At 50.6% G+C, this 16,337-nt stretch overlaps 1 protein-coding gene across 12 annotated transcripts in view; it reads left to right on the top strand.

Annotated features, from left to right (window-relative positions):
• Positions 1 to 16,337, top strand: part of ARHGEF9 (Cdc42 guanine nucleotide exchange factor 9) — a 197,029-nt gene that overhangs the window by 177,848 nt on the left and 2,844 nt on the right. For 8 of the 12 annotated variants that reach the window (XM_088062773.1, XM_088062771.1, XM_088062770.1 and 5 more), the window contains 2 exons: positions 614 to 682; positions 10,445 to 14,336. In XM_088062773.1, coding sequence (XP_087918899.1) covers positions 614 to 682; positions 10,445 to 10,626 — 251 coding nt within the window. In that variant the 3' untranslated portion in view covers positions 10,627 to 14,336. Of the gene's footprint in view, positions 1 to 613; positions 683 to 10,444; positions 14,405 to 16,337 lie in introns of those variants that run through there. The other 4 variants (XM_088062765.1, XM_014256478.2, XM_014256477.2 and 1 more) reach the window with 4 other exon arrangements.

Raw genomic sequence — 16,337 nt, 5'->3', positions numbered from 1 at the left:
TGGAAATGAATCTGACAGGAGGTTGTTGGTAGTGGTTAATTTAGCCCCAATGGGTGGAGGAGCCCACATTTTCTTTGTGGTAGAACTACAGTTCAGCCTTGTTGACATGTCCTTGGTTGCTCTCCTAGCCATGAATAGGTCTCTTTCCAGCTCGGGTACTGTTCTTTTTGGCCCTCAATAAACAAATTCTGCCCATAGCTCAAGCCTGGAGCTCCGTGGGTGTGTGGGAGAGGGAACTCTTTGGCCACCCACCTTCAGGGTGTCCTGGCTGCATCCTCCTGCTCTGGTTAAGGATGTTTCATGCAGAGGGGAGGCAGCAGTGACAGCCCTTCCCTTGCACCAGCCCCTAAACTGACCGTGGCCAGTGTCAGTCCAGGCTCAGCTTGTCGCTCAGCTCTGAAGCACCAGGCATATTTAACATGTATAAAATAAAAACTCCTCTAATCTCACTTTCCATCCAGCCCCTGCACGAGTGAGATTAGAAAGAGGCCAAGGAAGGCCTGCAAGGAATTTCTGCTTTTCAGTAGAACACCCAGAGCATCCCCCTCCCCAAAAGGAAATGAGGCTTTGTGAGCAACCTTCTGAATTGTGTTTGCCGTGTTCCCTTTTCCAGGCTTTGAAATTTCTGAGAATCAAAAGCGGCAAGCGGCAATGACAGTAAAGAAAGTCAGTAAGCAAAAAGGTAACCGGCAACACGCTCTGTGCCTGGTGATGTGAGGGTGGAGCGGGCTGGGCTGAATCCTGCTGGGTTAGGATCCAGCATCCCCTCAACTTCCCCCTCCCTTCTCTTTTTATATCAAATACCGTTTGTGCTTTGTATCCTTCCTTAATGTATCTGTGGGCCAAATTAATCTCTGGTCGAAGGTGGTTGAAAGCCAGTGGAACTGCACCAGAGATGAATTTGATCTCGTGTCTCCAGTCTGATGTCCAGAAGCTGTCCCTGGGGGCAGAAATCTATCTCAGTTGTTTATCTCAGGCTGAAATGGGAGTGAGTGCGGAGGTGTGTAGAGGTTCTGCTAATTCCCAAAGTCTCCCATTAGCAAAAAAAAAAATTTAAAAAATTGCTAAAATGCTGGAACTGGGGAGGGAGTACCCCTTTCCTGCTGCTGGAAAGGAAAGGGACACTCTTGTTCCCTGGGGCTGCCTGTAACTTTTTTAAGCCAGCACAGTAGCATCAACTCTAGGAAACAAAAGTATTTTAGTAAAGACATGGTATCTCTGGAATGTCAGATTCATTTCCCCGGCCAGGCAGGCTGCAGCCAGCTGAGCAAGGCCCTGCCTGGCGTTAGGCAGAGTCTCAACTGGCCAAAGCCAGCGTTAATTCTCTCTCGCAATAACTCTTGCAGCTACAGCTTTGGAAATACTCAACCCAGAGGGAAGGTCAGGGAGGTCATTCCTCAAGGTCTCCAAAGCTTCACACAGTCATGGATGTATTGATTTGTTACCAAAGTACCATAGCACAAGTAGGCCTACAAGTGGGTTTTGAGAGAGCTGCTCGAGGCTTGGCTCAGGTCAGGTGCAGGCAGGTTGGTCCCCGCTCTGTGCAGGTGTTTTGGGGGGGTTTTGCAGAAGTTGAAGGAGCTCTTTGCTTTCTGCCTCACCTGTGTGTTGTCTACTGGCTTTGCTGGTCCAGGAGTGGTTTGCCAGGCCAGCTGTGAACTCCTTGGTTTGCTGTGTCTCTCCATTGTCATCAGTCTTCTCCTCTCTACTAACTTCTTCTGTTGTCTCCTGAGATGTTCTCTAAAAACTCTCCTGGCCAGATGTTCTAGAGTGTGCACACCCAGAGCAGGCCCAGGTGCCTCACACTGTGCCCCTGTCACAGCCCCTCAGCACCTGCATGTCTGTCCCTGAGCATGGGAGCATCCACAGGGCTCGTGGAGCTGCACACTGAGAGAGCCTGACTTGCATGACTGCCGTGACAAAACCAGGTTCAGTTATTGCTAGCTGTTCAGTTCATTATATTATTAATTAATAGAGGTATTAATTAATAACTGTGCTGTTCAGCCAGTAAGTGATACAGTTCAGAGGTGCCTGAGCATGCCTGCCAGTATTCCCACGTAAATCACTGGACTTGCATCCTGACAAATACAATCTGCCTGACAGGACTTGTGTCTTACACAGCAATTGCTCTCTGTCTGCTCTCTTTGTCTTTCTCTCTCTTTCTCTCTGGGATGAAAAAGGAGGGGTTGTTATCTCGGGCTTCTCGGACTATGAAATTCATTAGCTCCTAAAACAGCAGTCAGCATTTCTTTAGTGAAAAACGAGCTTAGGCTGTGGCACTGGCAGTTCTTTTTACGGGATTAAGTCCTCGAGCCAGACAGAAGTTCAGTCTCACCCCAGCACCGAGTTAAGCACAGCCTGGTTGGTTTTAGGACGTGAAATCTGAAAAACAACAAATAGGGTCATTAAAATGGTAGCTGTGAATGCTTTGCCCTACACTGTGGTGATCATAGCTCAGTCTCAGGTTGATTAAATTAAATATTGACACTGAGAACTCCCTCTTTTGTTACTCTGTGGTTTGCCTTGTGCCCACGACCCAACGAGAGGCACAAGGCTGCCAAAGCAGGGAGCTGCTGGCACTGCTCAGAAGAGGGAGGTAGGAGGAAACTCCTGAGAGCTGGATTGGGTGATTGACTTTTTAAATCTTACCCTATGCATTTTACAGATATTGACAACATTTTATTTTGCCAAGACCTTGGCAGCACTTGGGGCTGCAGGTGTGCCCGGGCTGGGGGCTGCTGCTGCCTCTGCCCTCCCACAGCACCACAGGAGCCTTGGAAAGGGCTTGGAGCTGCTTTTGGAGCATCAGTTATACCTGAAAAGCAGGGAGGCCCTTCAGAAGGAGGAACAGGTCACTGCATTCAGTAAAAGCATTTATTTATTTAAATGCAGGCTGGTCTCAGTGGCTGCAGCAGGCAGGGCTTGGCAGCTCAGCAGCTCGAGGTGCTGCCAGCCCAGCTCCTGTGCCACAGGATGCCTATTACAGACTTGTTCCTAGATTATCTCACTTGTTCCCTGCACCTCTTAAATGGGAAACCATGGTAATTCCCCTGTCACAGAACACTTAAGGAAGAGAGAAAAGCCGTGAAGGAGGTGAAATGGAAAATGCAATCAACTTTGTTAGAGGTGAAGCAGAAAAACATTTTTCAAATAGTATAAACTGCTGCTTATTTCATGCACTGTTGTACCACACCTCCCAGAAGTATTGCTCTGGAGATGGCTGGCATGTGTTTGAGAAGGAGGCATTTAAACCTCTGCTGGCTGCAGCAGGAGAGGGGGAGAGCAGCTGAGAGCAGCAGAAGAAACCTTCAAACTCTGCTTTTGAAACTAACAGGACCTTTATGGAGGTGAGGGAGTGAGAACATTCCCGCAGTGTTTTGAGAAGGGTTTGATGCCCAGCTGAGGGTGCTGTGTGGGGCAGCAGCCCCCTCGAGGCTCTCAGCTCTGGCCAGCAGTGTGTGCAGGGCCAGGCTCCCTGCCAGCCCCACTTACTGGTGGGCAATATCCCAGGATCTGCACTCCTTACTGGATGGGGAAAAACAATTATATTAGACCAGCTGCCTTAAGACAGCATCAAACCAATTTTTTGCCTTCTTTAAGTCCAGTAGAAATCCAGTGAATGGGCAGTGCTGGCTCTGCACCTCACAGAGAAAAGGGCTGGTTGATGCGCTGATTGTTGAAGATTTTGCCTCTTGGTTGCTGCTCTTCATCTTCCTTCAGTGGCACTGAGGGAACTGGGAACAGAATTCAGTCTGGTGTCTCCTGGAAGTAGTGAAATAATGGGAGAAATGTATTTGTTTTATCTTACAAAAGCCCCTCGCTGCAGCCCTGAGCGTGAGCCAGGCACAGGCTCTGTGCAGAGAGCTCCCACCAAGGCACACAAGGGTGGCACTGGCCTCTTCTGCCTGTCTCTGACTAAAGGAGTGGAAACTGCCTGGAAAATGGATCCCTTGTGGATCTCCAGTCCATCCTTAATGTCGACAAAGCTTAATCCAGGGTAATTTTCCTATTTCTAGGCATTTGGAAACAGAAGCTCATGGAGTGCCTCTCTCCATGAGGGTCCTCTGGCCACTTGTGATCCCTGCTCCAAGGGCTGGTGTTTGCAGTTCCCTCTCTGATCCCCAGCCCTGTCCACATCTGGCCCCTTGCAGGACAGCCTGTCCACAGAAGGGATATTTGTTCATATTCCTAGCAGCTACCAGGGGGCAGGGAATTGAGGCCCTTCCAGGAAGGGGACTCCTTAAAGCACCATTTCCCACTTTGGGAAAAGGGAATGTCTGTCGAGATTTAAAGAAGTGACTTTAGTGTGAGCTGGGGGTGTTTCCCACCTCAGGAAAGCTCTTGAGCCCCACAGCACATGCGGCTCCTCAGCCCTGACAGGTCCCTGGGATGGGGTAAGCAGAGATTCAGTCAGCATCACCTGAGAAAGATGCTGTCACTAAACCTGCCCGTGAGCACTCAGCCATGCAAATCATGGGGTTAAATCATCAGCCAGCACGAACTGCCTTGGCCTGTCACCAAACACCCTCTGAATCACTGGGTTTTCCTGTTAATTTATTCCTTTCTGATCACCCGAGCTCACAGCCAGCTATGGCATAAAAACCCTGACCCAGACACGCAGCAGCTTCTCTGCCTTGCCACAGTTCTGCACCTGAGGCTCTCCCAGCACCTCTGCAGAACTGACCAGGGTCCCTCCCATGCTTCTCTCGGCTTTTTAATCCCATTTTATTGTATCTTCCTGCCTGACAAGATTGACGTGGCCCTGCCGTGTTTCCCCATGGATTCACTCGTGTAGGCACAGCCTCGGGGGATTGCAGGAGCCTGAGCAAGCACAGCCCAACCTGGAAAACAATCAGGGGCATTTGCATTTTCAGATAATCAGGGTCACTTCCCTTCTTTCACAGCACGGGAGGTGAGGGGATGGAGCTGATCGTGTTGTCAGTGGTATTTCCCCACAGATTCAGGGCAGTCTCAGAGTTTACCCCATTCCTTGTACAATCCAGACCCTACATGTGGGTCCGTGAGCACCGTCCCACTGGTGGCATCAGCTGCAGTCCTCAGCCTCCTCCAGGAACCAGATCTGAGGCAAATCAGGAATAAATCCTTGTCTGAGGGGCCTCTGAGGATGGTGCTGGTGACACTTGCTGAGCAAGTCCCCCGGGGCAGTTTTTTGGTGAGGTGTTAGTGGGGAGAGCCAAGGTGATGACATCAATGACATGGTGAGATTCCATCTGAAATAAGTTTGTGAGCCCAGATACTCCTGCACCTTGAGTTTGGTGAGGGGTTTGAGGAAGGAATTGCTCCCCAGAAGCTGAACTGATCCTTTCCTATCAATGAAACCCACAGAGTTTGTGTGATCAGCCTGCAGGGCGCTGCAGGAGAGGGAGGCTGTACAAACACAGGATGGCAGAAATCAGTTTTCCCCCAGCTCTGATGGATAAAACCCCAGTATCATTTATTCCATCTTGCCTCGATTAGCTTTTCTTATCACACGAGGAATCATTATCTTAATGTCTGCTCTAATGACATCAGGCTGCAGCAGCAGACTTGATGAATAGCCTCCAGAGGGTCGGGTTAGCTCAGTGTGTGTAGGTAGATGTTGTGGTTGTCTGGGGAACATCAAAATGACTGTTTCCTCCTGCATTTCTCAAGCTGCAGCCAGCCCTCTCCCTCCTAAACAGAGAAGGGAGGTTGGTGGTTAGAAAAAGGAGTTAAGGCATGTTCTCCTCAGCAGAACCATCCCTGGAAACTCCAGGGCCTGGAGTGAAGGCCTGGCTGTGTCAGAGCCGTGGCTGAGGCACCGCTGGAATTCCTCTGGAGCTGGGCAAAAGCAGCAAAGTGAGAGTTAGTGGTTCAGCAGGGAGGTGCAGAGGGAGGAGATGCAGGACTGCCTGGGCAGGCAGAGGGTTCCTGTTCACAGCTCCATCCTCACCTCGGGGACAGCCAGCTCCAGGCACATCATCCTTTGCCAGCCCTGCGTGGCCCAGGCAGTGGTGGGGCAGTGCTTTGAGATCCTCTGTTGAAGTGTGCTGAGGAGGGCAAAGGGCTGGACCCACCCAGCCAGTTCTGCTCGTTTCTTTAACCTAAACTCTTTGCTGTGACAGGAGTAATTAACCACACGACAATTAGCGCTCTGGGGGCGCATCCCTGGCTTCCCCACGTGTGGGGGTTACTGTATTCAGGACACTGAATTTGTGGCTTTCTGGGCATTTCCTGAAAGATGCAATTTGGCTGAGTTGCTGTTGAGCTCTGAGGAGCTGGAAGGTTCCTCATGGCAGAAGTGCCAGCAGGGGTGGCGATGTCACTGTCCCCTCCCCAGCTCTGCTAAATGAGACCCGGACAGCGGGGTGGGGGCAAAGCCTGGGAAACAGCTGCTGATCAAAGGATAAACTGAAATCTCCTAGGTGGAGGATGGAGTAAACAGCTTGTAAGGCAAGTTTCCATGGTTATGTGGAGGAGATGTGCGTGTTCTCCGTGTCTGTGTCGTGTGAGCCCGGGCAGGGGCCGTGTCCTGCTGGATGATCCGTCTGCACGAGTCCCTGTGGATTGCCTGTGGGTGACCAGCATGCTGCCAGCATGCTTCACGTGCTGCTGAAATCGTGTTGTAACCTCAAAAGAAAAAAAAAAAAAACCAAAAAATAAAACACAAAAAAACCCACCCCAACCTAGAAGGGAAAAACGAGACAGTTTTAAGTCTTTTTTAATTGTTTCCTTCTGAGCTGAGAAATCTGAAAGGCTCCGAGTGACGTTGCCTGGTGCTATAAAAAGACATGATTTCAAGTGACAGCGCAGCATCTCTCACCAGTTTTGTCTAGCCAAATTATGAATCTGGGAATTTTCTTGTTCTCCTCGTGAGCAGCTCTCCCCAGCCCCTCCCTGTGAGCCATCCCTGCTTGCAGCTGCAGCCTCGCTGCAGAATGAGGCACGAACCAGCAGAAGGAGCTCCAGCTCTGCCCGTGGGGTGGAGTTGGCTGCTGTGCCTGGAGATGGTTCCTTATCCATCGATTCTTCCCTTTGTGCTTTGAATTCCGCTCGCCACTCTGCCCAAAATTGCCTTGGGAAAGAGCTTTGCTCGTTTCTTCCTGGTGAATTGCAGCGGAGTTCTGGTTATGCATTTTAAAAAAATATCCCTCAAGAGACAATTTTGCACAATGGCCCCGAGTTCTGATGAGGGAACAAACCACTTCAGAGCAGAACAGAAAAATACCTGCCTGCCAGGCTTCTCCCCAAATTGCTCTTCCTTAGGATTTGAGGATGTGCAGATTAGGTGAATCTTCCCCTCCCAGTTTCTGCTTTCCAGAACATGGGTATGCCCAAAAGGAAAAAGAGAAATTGAGAAGTCATTCTTGGGGCACCTCAAGCTATGGCGAAGTGCTGTCTCACAGTTCCACAAGGAAACAATGAGTTCTGGAATTACCAGAGCACAAAGGTTTTTATTTGCATGTCCCACACACACGGCCATGGTGCGCGTCCTTGAGATCCACAGCTTTGATCCTTCAGGCCATTGGATAAACCAGAGAAATGTGAAACCTTTGCTTATGCAAATAGGAGCAGTCAGGAGCTTTTGGCATTCATCCAGCCCACATGTTGGTGCCAGTAGCCCAGATGTTGGTGCCAGTAGCCCAGATGTTGGTTTCAGTAGCCCAGCTCCACAGGGCTACACATAGATCTGTGGGAAGAACTGCTTTACCGAGGGAAGGGCAGGCTGTGCATGGGTGTGTTCCAAGCAAGGACAGGCATTTTTCAGGAGTTTTGGGAAAGAACTGAACGGGGTTTGGTAGTGATCTGGCCAGGTGAGTCTGCCCTTTTCCCTTTTGGAGAAGACAGGCTGTGGATTCCATTCCTTGCAGTAACTCCATCACTGTCAGTGGACATCAGCCAGACTGTCCTTTCTCTACTTCTTCAGCTTCCCAAGTGCACAGCGTTTTGCTGATCCAGGAGATTTCCTAGCATTTTGTATCATCATTAAAAAATACGTTAGTTTACTCTCCTCAGACTGGTTTAGAGGCAGTAAAGAGCCCAGCTGCAGGATGCCAAAGCCATGGGACCATGTCACTAAAGCAAGGTGGCTTTAAGGACTTCCAAAGCTAAAAACAATTTCTGTGTCCCCCCTGCCAGTAGCGGCTTTAGATTCACAGCTCTTCTGCTGTAGAACATGAGCAATTTTAGTGGAACAAGGACTGTTTGCCTTTGAGGTAATTTCCTGGTCAGTCTGAGAGCCAAAGCAGATTTATTTCCCAGCTCTAGCCATGTAAGGGACCTGTAACAGATCCTAAAATCCCTCACCAGTCTCTGCTGGGAAAATTGGCCAAGGGCTGGTGGCCTCCAGGAGAAGGTTAACACTCCGGGATGGGCTCAGGGCTGGAGTTTGTCCTCTGCAGTTTGCCACACATTGGCCAGCCTGGAGATGGGCAGCTCAGAGCAGGACAGTGCCAGGAGAAGGGATGGGAGAGGTGGGCAGAGAGCAGTGCCCTGCCCTGGTGGGTTTCAGTCACCCAGTGGTTGGAATTCAAACTGTTCCTTGGAGTTCTGTAGCAGTGAGGGTGGTGCAGAAGTTGTGTCAGGTTTCCTGCAGCTGCCCCTGCCCACAGGGGCACAGCTCTGGGGCTGCCCTCGGCTCTGCAGCTGGGAGACAGGAGCTTGGGAAGGCAGAGCAGAGAAGTCATTGATGAGGAGCTATTCCAGCATGCAGGTACAGATGCAGAACATCTCCAGGTCAATCTTTCCAAGTAAGTTTGAAATGCTGATTGTGATTAATTCGTTAAAGGTTAACGAGTGTGATTCGCAGAGCGGTTTTTGCCCACTGTGAGGAATGATCTTGGTTATTCTCTACAGTGGACAGAGAGCTGCACAAAATACAGTAAAGAAGGAGAAATCAGTTAGACGTACTCAAGACATCTCCATTCGGTCTGAACCTTTTGAGGATTTTCACCCTCGATCGCTAAATTCCGTAGCAGGGCGAAGCGAATCAATCCTCTTCCCTCCAGACACACCTTAGCTCCTACCCCAAAGAGGCCCAGCCTGCCCGAGCAGCACCTGGCCAAGCTGTGTGGTGAGCTCTGTGGGTGCCCTCGTGAGGCTTTCCCTGTGTGTCAGTGCCCGTCGTGTGCCGCCGTCCGTGCCCGGCCAGCGCTGGTGTGTCTGTGTGTGGTAGGAGCCGCATTGCTGTGCACACCTTGCTCTGGTACCTGGGTGCTAATCACCGTATTTTGCCTTCTCCAGCACCTTCCCAGCCGAGGATCTCAAAGTGTTTTACAAACATTAATTAATTTAGCTTCACAACCCTCCTGTGAGGTAGGTGGGGGATGCCGTCCCGCTGTCCAGATGAGGACACTGAGCTGCTCGGGGACAGTGGCCTCGCTGCTGTGGTTAAAGCCCGGGGAGGCGACGGCCCCCTCCTGCAGAAGGAAGAGCAGTTCTGCATGATCCAGAGATGGCCAGAGCTTACAGCAAGCTGCTCCACAGCCCTGCTCCTCTCTCCTTCCTGCAGTCACGGTTTCCAGCCGGCCCCGCTGCCCCGAGGCTGAAGGAGGGGTTGTCCTTGTGGGGAAGGACATCCAGACTGTGTCACTGTGCCCTGTAGGCTGCGCTCTGGTGGTGACACACATCCTTTCTGTTCCACTTCAGTCACCCCGAGCCACCCTTTACACGCCGTCCTTCACAGCAGGACGCTGAAGGCCCCTCGTTCGTGGGGAAACTGCAAGGGCAGCATCCCCTCTCCCCACTGCTGTGTGGGAATTGAACATCTCAGCCCTAAAAGCGTGGCCTCGCCATCCATTGCTGCCAGTTTGGATTGAGCAGAGTCAGCCTTTTCTGCCTTGTGTGCAGCCGGTTTTGGGCTGAGACCAGACTGGTGAATTGAGAACAAACCCTATGGAAAAGTCCTAAATGTCCCAAAAGAAGGAGTTGCCCTCTGTGTAGGCGCATCCCTGCAGGGCAGGGCTTCTCCCACAGCAGCCCTGCTCCGTTCCGTGCGGGAAGCGGAGCGGGGCAGCGCTCGGGGTCGTGCTCGGGGCCGGTCAGCGGGGCATGTCGGGGCAAGGCTGTTCTCCAGGGAGAGCTGGGAGCTGGGAGGGAGAGCAGGAGCTCGGAGCAGGAGCCGTTCGATCCGAGCGGGATGAGTTGGCCTCGGCGGGGCAGGGCCTGTCGCGGCTCTCCTCGCTCACACAGGACTTTTCCATGAGGGCGGGCAGAACTCTGCCCAACAAAAGTAATGGATCCTAGGATCTGTCCCAGCCGTGGAGCTTTGGCGTAGGGAGGCAGCCTCGGAGCCCAGAGGTCAGGCAGGTTCTGGAGATTGGCCAGCCCTGGCACGTGCTGGCGCGTGGGACCCGGTTACAGAGCAATAAGGAGCGATAAGGAGCAGTAGCATGACGAAGAACGACTATTGACCCGATTGCTCTTTGACTGATCTGTTTCTTTTTCCCCCCAATCATCGATGCAGGTGTGAGCTACTCCAAGTCGGTTCCTCCAGCCTACCCACCACCCCAGGATCCATTAAATCAGGGACAATACATGGTGACAGATGGCATATCCCAGTCCCAGGTCTTCGAGTTCACCGAACCCAGACGCAGCCAGGCACCATTCTGGCAAAACTTCAGCAGGTTAACACCATTCAAAAAATAATACCTAGAGAGATGGAGAATTTTAACTTAAAAGAACTAAAATTTAAAAAATAAAAATAAATAAAATTATATTTATAGATGGACCTTTTTTCGGAGAAGCACTGTTGCAACTAAATATATATACATATATATATGTATACACACATTTTAAAAATAATAATATATATACATATATGTATATATATAGAAGGACCAAAAACTTTTTTTTTTTTGTTCTTTTTGGGAAGTAATCTGCTACTAGATACTAGGAAGCACCAATGATTTCTAACCATGTGACCTGTTTTATTTTATTTTACTCCATTGGTTGGACATCTCTTTTTGTTGTTATTTTTTTTTTTTTCCTGTTTTCCTTCATTCCCATCCGAGTCGTCATTGGCATCCCAGAATGCTTTCTCGCTTGTGTGACTCCGTCATGGAACTTCCTCATGGACTACATTGGTGTATATTTCCTTTGATTTTATTTATGGGGGGGGGTGTTGTTTGTTTTTTGGAGTGCTGGGAGGTCTCTGCTCCCTCTCCCTCCCTCTCTGTCCCTCCCTTGGCTGTCCCCAGTCCCCGGCCCGGGGCTGTCCCCGTGCTGCATCCCCTGCTCCGACTCGTGCCTGTCTGGATGTGCTCCCTGTGCTCCCGCTGTGCTGCGCAGTATTTCTCTGGCTTTAGCTGTTCTCTCGTGGGCAGGTGAAACCCAGCAGAAGGGCCAGCAGCTGTTTAGGAAGTGAGAGATGGGTTTTCCTCAGTTGGTGGGGTTTTTTTTTGCGTTTTTTTAAGCACTTGTCTTTTTCTCAATTCGGTGTGATTTGTTCACGCTCGGAGTAAGACTGAGAAAAGAGAATCGGGGGCTTTTCTTCTTTTTGCTTTGTTTCTGTGGGCTTATCTTTGATTTATTTTCTTTTCAAGCTGAGACACTTGAAAAGCCCACTCCTATCTTTGTTTTCCATGCAAAGATAAAAGCTCAAAAACCGATGGCTTCACGCCTCCGTTGCAGAGAGGAAAATTGGCTCCGAGGCTCCGCCAGTTTTCCGTCTTCAGGAACTAAGGTCCCATCCTTTGGCCACCCTCAGCCCGCACAGCAGCACCCTAACGAAGCCCTGATTGCCATTTGCAGGGGCAGGGACCCCAAGAACAAGGGCCCAGCCCAGGCCAGGTCCCCCCAGCTCTGCCCCGGTAGCAGAAGGATCCTGGCCCCAGCCCTGGCAGTGCCCAGCTGAGGTTAAAGCCGAGCTGCAGAGCCCTCCTTGCAGGAGCTGTGGCGTTCCCATGGTTCTGTGCCATGGTCCAGGCACGGTGGGGCTGGGGTGATGGATCAGCCCAACCCTCCCGGTCTCTTTCTCTCTCTTTTTCTCCCTCTGGAGATTCACAGCTCTATTTTTCAAGACCCTTCCTACAATTTCAGCCTTAAGTACATTTGTTGGCAAGCGCAGGAGCTTATGGTTAAGCTTGTAAAACAGACCATTGTCAGGAGAAGGATTTTTTTTTTTTTTTCCTAGGGCAAATGAGGCTGTTTAACCAGATTTAGAAGATGAACTTGAAATCTTTGCAGAGCTATTCTGCAAGCTCCTTTGAAAATGAGGGATGAAGTGATTGATCACGGTATTTGTCATTTTCTTTGGAATCTGATCCACCACATAAGCACCCCAGGACAAAGAGTGTGGAGATACATTTTTATTTTTTTTTTTTTTGCCCCTAAGAATTCCAAATGAATGGGAAGAGCAGAGAGTGTGATTTCATTGTTTCCATGGAGCCTGTTTTATTTCAGGGCATATCACAAAGGCGGAATTAATTTTATTTAAATCCAAAAATAAGCTCACTTATACTTTTGAATAATCTAGAAACTATCAATAACCAGCAAAGCCAGATTTGTGTTTTGGAGAGGAGGAGTGGTCCCTCTGTGACAGGCAGCAGGCAAACACCAGGAATCCCAAACAGGAAGCAACCCAATTTTATATCAGAAATTATTTTTATGCTCTTTTGTATCTTTGCATTTTTATGGCTAGATTTTAATATGGGATACGTAGCAAATATTGTTTTGTTTCTTTAACAGAATGGGTGTTTAAAGCAGTGCATGAGATGGGTTCTCGTCAGTTAAATGAAATGTTTTACTCTTTCTGAATGGCTGGAGAGAGGCAGAGAGAGAGAGAGAGAGAGAGAAAGAAAGAGAGAGAGATTCCAAAATGTTGTCAACATGATGAAAATTTCACTTACTCCTTTTGCCTTTTTAATTGCTTAGGGATAAAAAAAAAAAAAAAAGAAAAAAAAACCAAGTAACGAGCACATTAGTTAAGCCTGTTCATTTACTGTTTTGTGCCTCAGAGAGTGAGAATGAGACATCCATAATTTTTATGAGAAGATGCTTCCTAAATATTCAGCACTAGGAAAAAAGAAACACCACCGCCACACCATTATTTGCATCATAAATCAAGATCTGACAAGGCCACTTGTTGGACTCGCAGCTTCTTTGTTAAGTGGGAAGCCCGCCCGGGGCAGCGCCGCTGGTGCTGGCGCTGGCACAGCGGCCGCAGGGACGAGGGGCTTGGCTCTCGGGCCTTCAAGAAAGCTCTTGCCCTCCATAAATTGCCGAGGTGCTGCGGGAGATGGAGCATTGGCACAAAGAAGAAGCAGCACTGGGTCCCAGTGTTGTCCCACTGCTGTGGCTGTCCCAGCAGGGAGCGGGGCTGGAGCGCGCGTGGGAGCAGCGCCCGTGCAGATGGGGGTGACTTGACTGAGCATCTGGTACAGACTTTTCATTCCAATGCCAGACAGGAGGAACCCACTTCCCATTCCATATGCAGAAACAAGAGAGTTGTAACAAACTTACATGTTTACGGTATTTCTCTGGCTGAATCTATATATATATATATATATATATATAAAAAAAAAGACAAATAAAAAGAAACCCTCTTCCCTAGGTAAATGACATGCATTACCCTTAACCTAGACACTAGAACAGAGGATCTAAATTCAAGACTTTCGCCTCCCCACCCTCTCCAAAAAGTCAAACAAGAGCCAACCTAGGTGCATCTAACAGTTGTAAATAGAAAATACTACATAGAGAAATATATTTGAAATTTGTTTCAGTTTCTGGATGGGCACCAGCTGTCCATTGCAATGTTATTGATAGTACACTGTGGTGCTTTGGGTTTCTGGTTTTGTTCTCTTTATGCTCTGTCATCTTTTCATTGCAGCTACATTTCAGGGAACATGTATATTTAGTAGCTATTGTAAGTTCTGCATGGCATCACCAAGCTTATTTTTCCTTAAGAAGAAAAGAAGAGTCTGTAGGAGCTTAAAGGCACTATGACGACAGGGACTTGTAGCAGAGAATTTAAAAAAAAAAAAGAAAAAAAAAGAAAAAAAAAAAGGTTTTTAAAATTCTAGTTTGAAGCCAAATACTGATATTTTAGTGCTTTTGGGGTTTTAACAGTAAGAGCAAAAAAAAAAAAAAGAAAAAAAAAAAAGAAAAAAAGGATTTTGGTAACCCAGCTGATCCGCACTTGCCAGTTTTATTATTTTGTTTATATTGGACTGTTTGACCCTGTCAAACAAGTGTCAAAGTTGTGTGTATAAAACAAACAAACAAAAAAAAGTGTTTAAAAAAGTGTTGTAAAGACACTGAGCCTTATGAAAATATTTATGGAATTAAATAAAAAGAAGTGAAAAGGCATCTGAAGGCATTTTAAATCATTTTCCTCAGAGCGGGGTCACCCTTCTCCCAAGGCTGAGCACGGGGTGGGGCTCCAGAGGCCACCCAAAAAATGTAGGATTGTCCTGGAAAAATCCCTCTGCCCTTTGTGGCTCCCTGTGAGCGCAGGGTCCTCGGCTGGGGCTGCTCCCGGCGGATCCAGCTGGGATCAAACACGGGGGGAAATCCTCCCGGAGCCGGAGATCTGCCCGGCTCCCAGCGCGGGGGGACAGCGGGGCTGCCGGCAGACAGACAGACAGACAGACAGCCCGGGACAGACAGACAGACAGACAGACCGGGAAATACAGGCAGACAGCCCGGGACAGACAGATGGACACCCAGGACAGACACACACCCAGGACAGACGGACACCCAGGACAGACAGACGGACACCCAGGACAGACAGACACACACCCGGGACAGACAGACACACACCCAGGACAGACAGACACACACCCGGGACAGACAGACACACACCCAGGACAGACAGACACACACCCAGGACAGACAGACACACACCCGGGACAGACAGACGGACACCCAGGACAGACAGACACACACCCAGGACAGACAGACACACACCCAGGACAGACAGACGGACACCCAGGACAGACAGACACACACCCAGGACAGACAGACACACACCCGGGACAGACAGACACACACCCGGGACAGACAGACGGACACCCAGGACAGACAGACGGACACCCAGGACAGACAGACGGACAGCCGGGCCAGCCGGGGCCGCTGCCGGCTGCTCGGGGAGCGGCTCCGGGCGGTTCTCAGGAGGGATCGCGGCCGCAGAGCCGCGGGCCGGGAGCGGCGCTCCCCGCACATCCCGGGGCTCCCCGCACATCCCGGGACTCCCCGCACATCCCGGGACTCCCCGCACATCCCGGGGCTCCCGCACATCCCGGGGCTCCCCGCACATCCCGGGACTCCCCGCACATCCCGGGGCTCCCGCACATCCCGGGGATCCCCGCACATCCCGGGGCCTTTCCAGAGAGCCGGGAAATGCCATTAGAGCCGGGAAAAGCGGCTTGGGAGCGGCGCTCGTCCCGCAGGAACAGGGACACGGTGCTGGGAATAACCCAGCAGCATCGCTCCTCTTGCACTGAGGATTTCCTTCCCTCTCGGGGTGAGGAGAGACCAGGCTTCTGTCACCCAAGGGAGGGAACCAGTCAGGGCACAAAAAACCCCAAGAACTCTGAGAGAACGAGAGAGGCAGAGCTGCGGGGCCACACTTTGAGCAGGTTCAGGAGCAGAGCAGAGCTCAAACATCTCAGCTTCACATTCGCCTCCTGCTTCAGCAGCTCCGAGCTTGTTTTCTCTCGCTTGCCTCGCTTGCAGTGCAGAGGACACCGGGGCTGTGCTGGGCTCAGCTCTGCGGGTGATGCTGTTTCCCAAAACGCGGCTCCTCTCGAAGCTCGCCCTGCAGAGCTCCTCTCCTCGCACAGCCCCGGCTCTCCAGGCCAGCAGGGCTCTGTGCCGGCGTTTTGCGCTCCCCAGGAGGATGGGGAAGGATGGGATGGGATGGGATGGGATACCCGAAGCAGGAGCCCAGGCACCCGGCGTGTGCTCCGGGAGCGGCACCGAGGCTTCCTGAGCTCCAAACGAGCTCTCTCCCTGCCCTCACCTGCTTCCACCCCAGCTCGCTTCTCCAGCACTGGGAAGAGCCCCCCATGGCCGGGAATGCTGCTGCTGCTGCCTGTAGCTGATGGCCAACTTCTGTCTTTGGTGTGATTTGTTTGGTTTCAGCTTTTCCAGCCCCCCCTGCCCCCCAGCATTCAGCTACTCCCAACTTTGCTTGCATAAAACAAAAACCAAGACCAAAGAAACCCGTTTGAAACTCCCTTCCCTTGTGGGGAGGGTTGGGCTGTGTGCCAGGGGGTGTCTGTGCCTCACCTGGAGGACAGGAGCATCGTGTGGAGCTGGAAACATCCGTGGGCAGGGTGGGCTCTTGGAGTGAGTGACGTGTTTGTGGCATGGCAGGAGTGTTTGTGAAGAGCTCTGTGTCAGAGCTGTCTCTGGGT

This window comes from Pseudopodoces humilis, chromosome 15 (assembly GCF_049639895.1).
Source record: "Pseudopodoces humilis isolate 2021_Gansu_Grassland_sample_001 chromosome 15, ASM4963989v1, whole genome shotgun sequence".
NCBI classification, from domain to species: domain Eukaryota; kingdom Metazoa; phylum Chordata; class Aves; order Passeriformes; family Paridae; genus Pseudopodoces; species Pseudopodoces humilis.
Note: the sequence above shows the minus strand (reverse complement) of the source record. Positions and strands in the feature narration are given on the sequence as shown.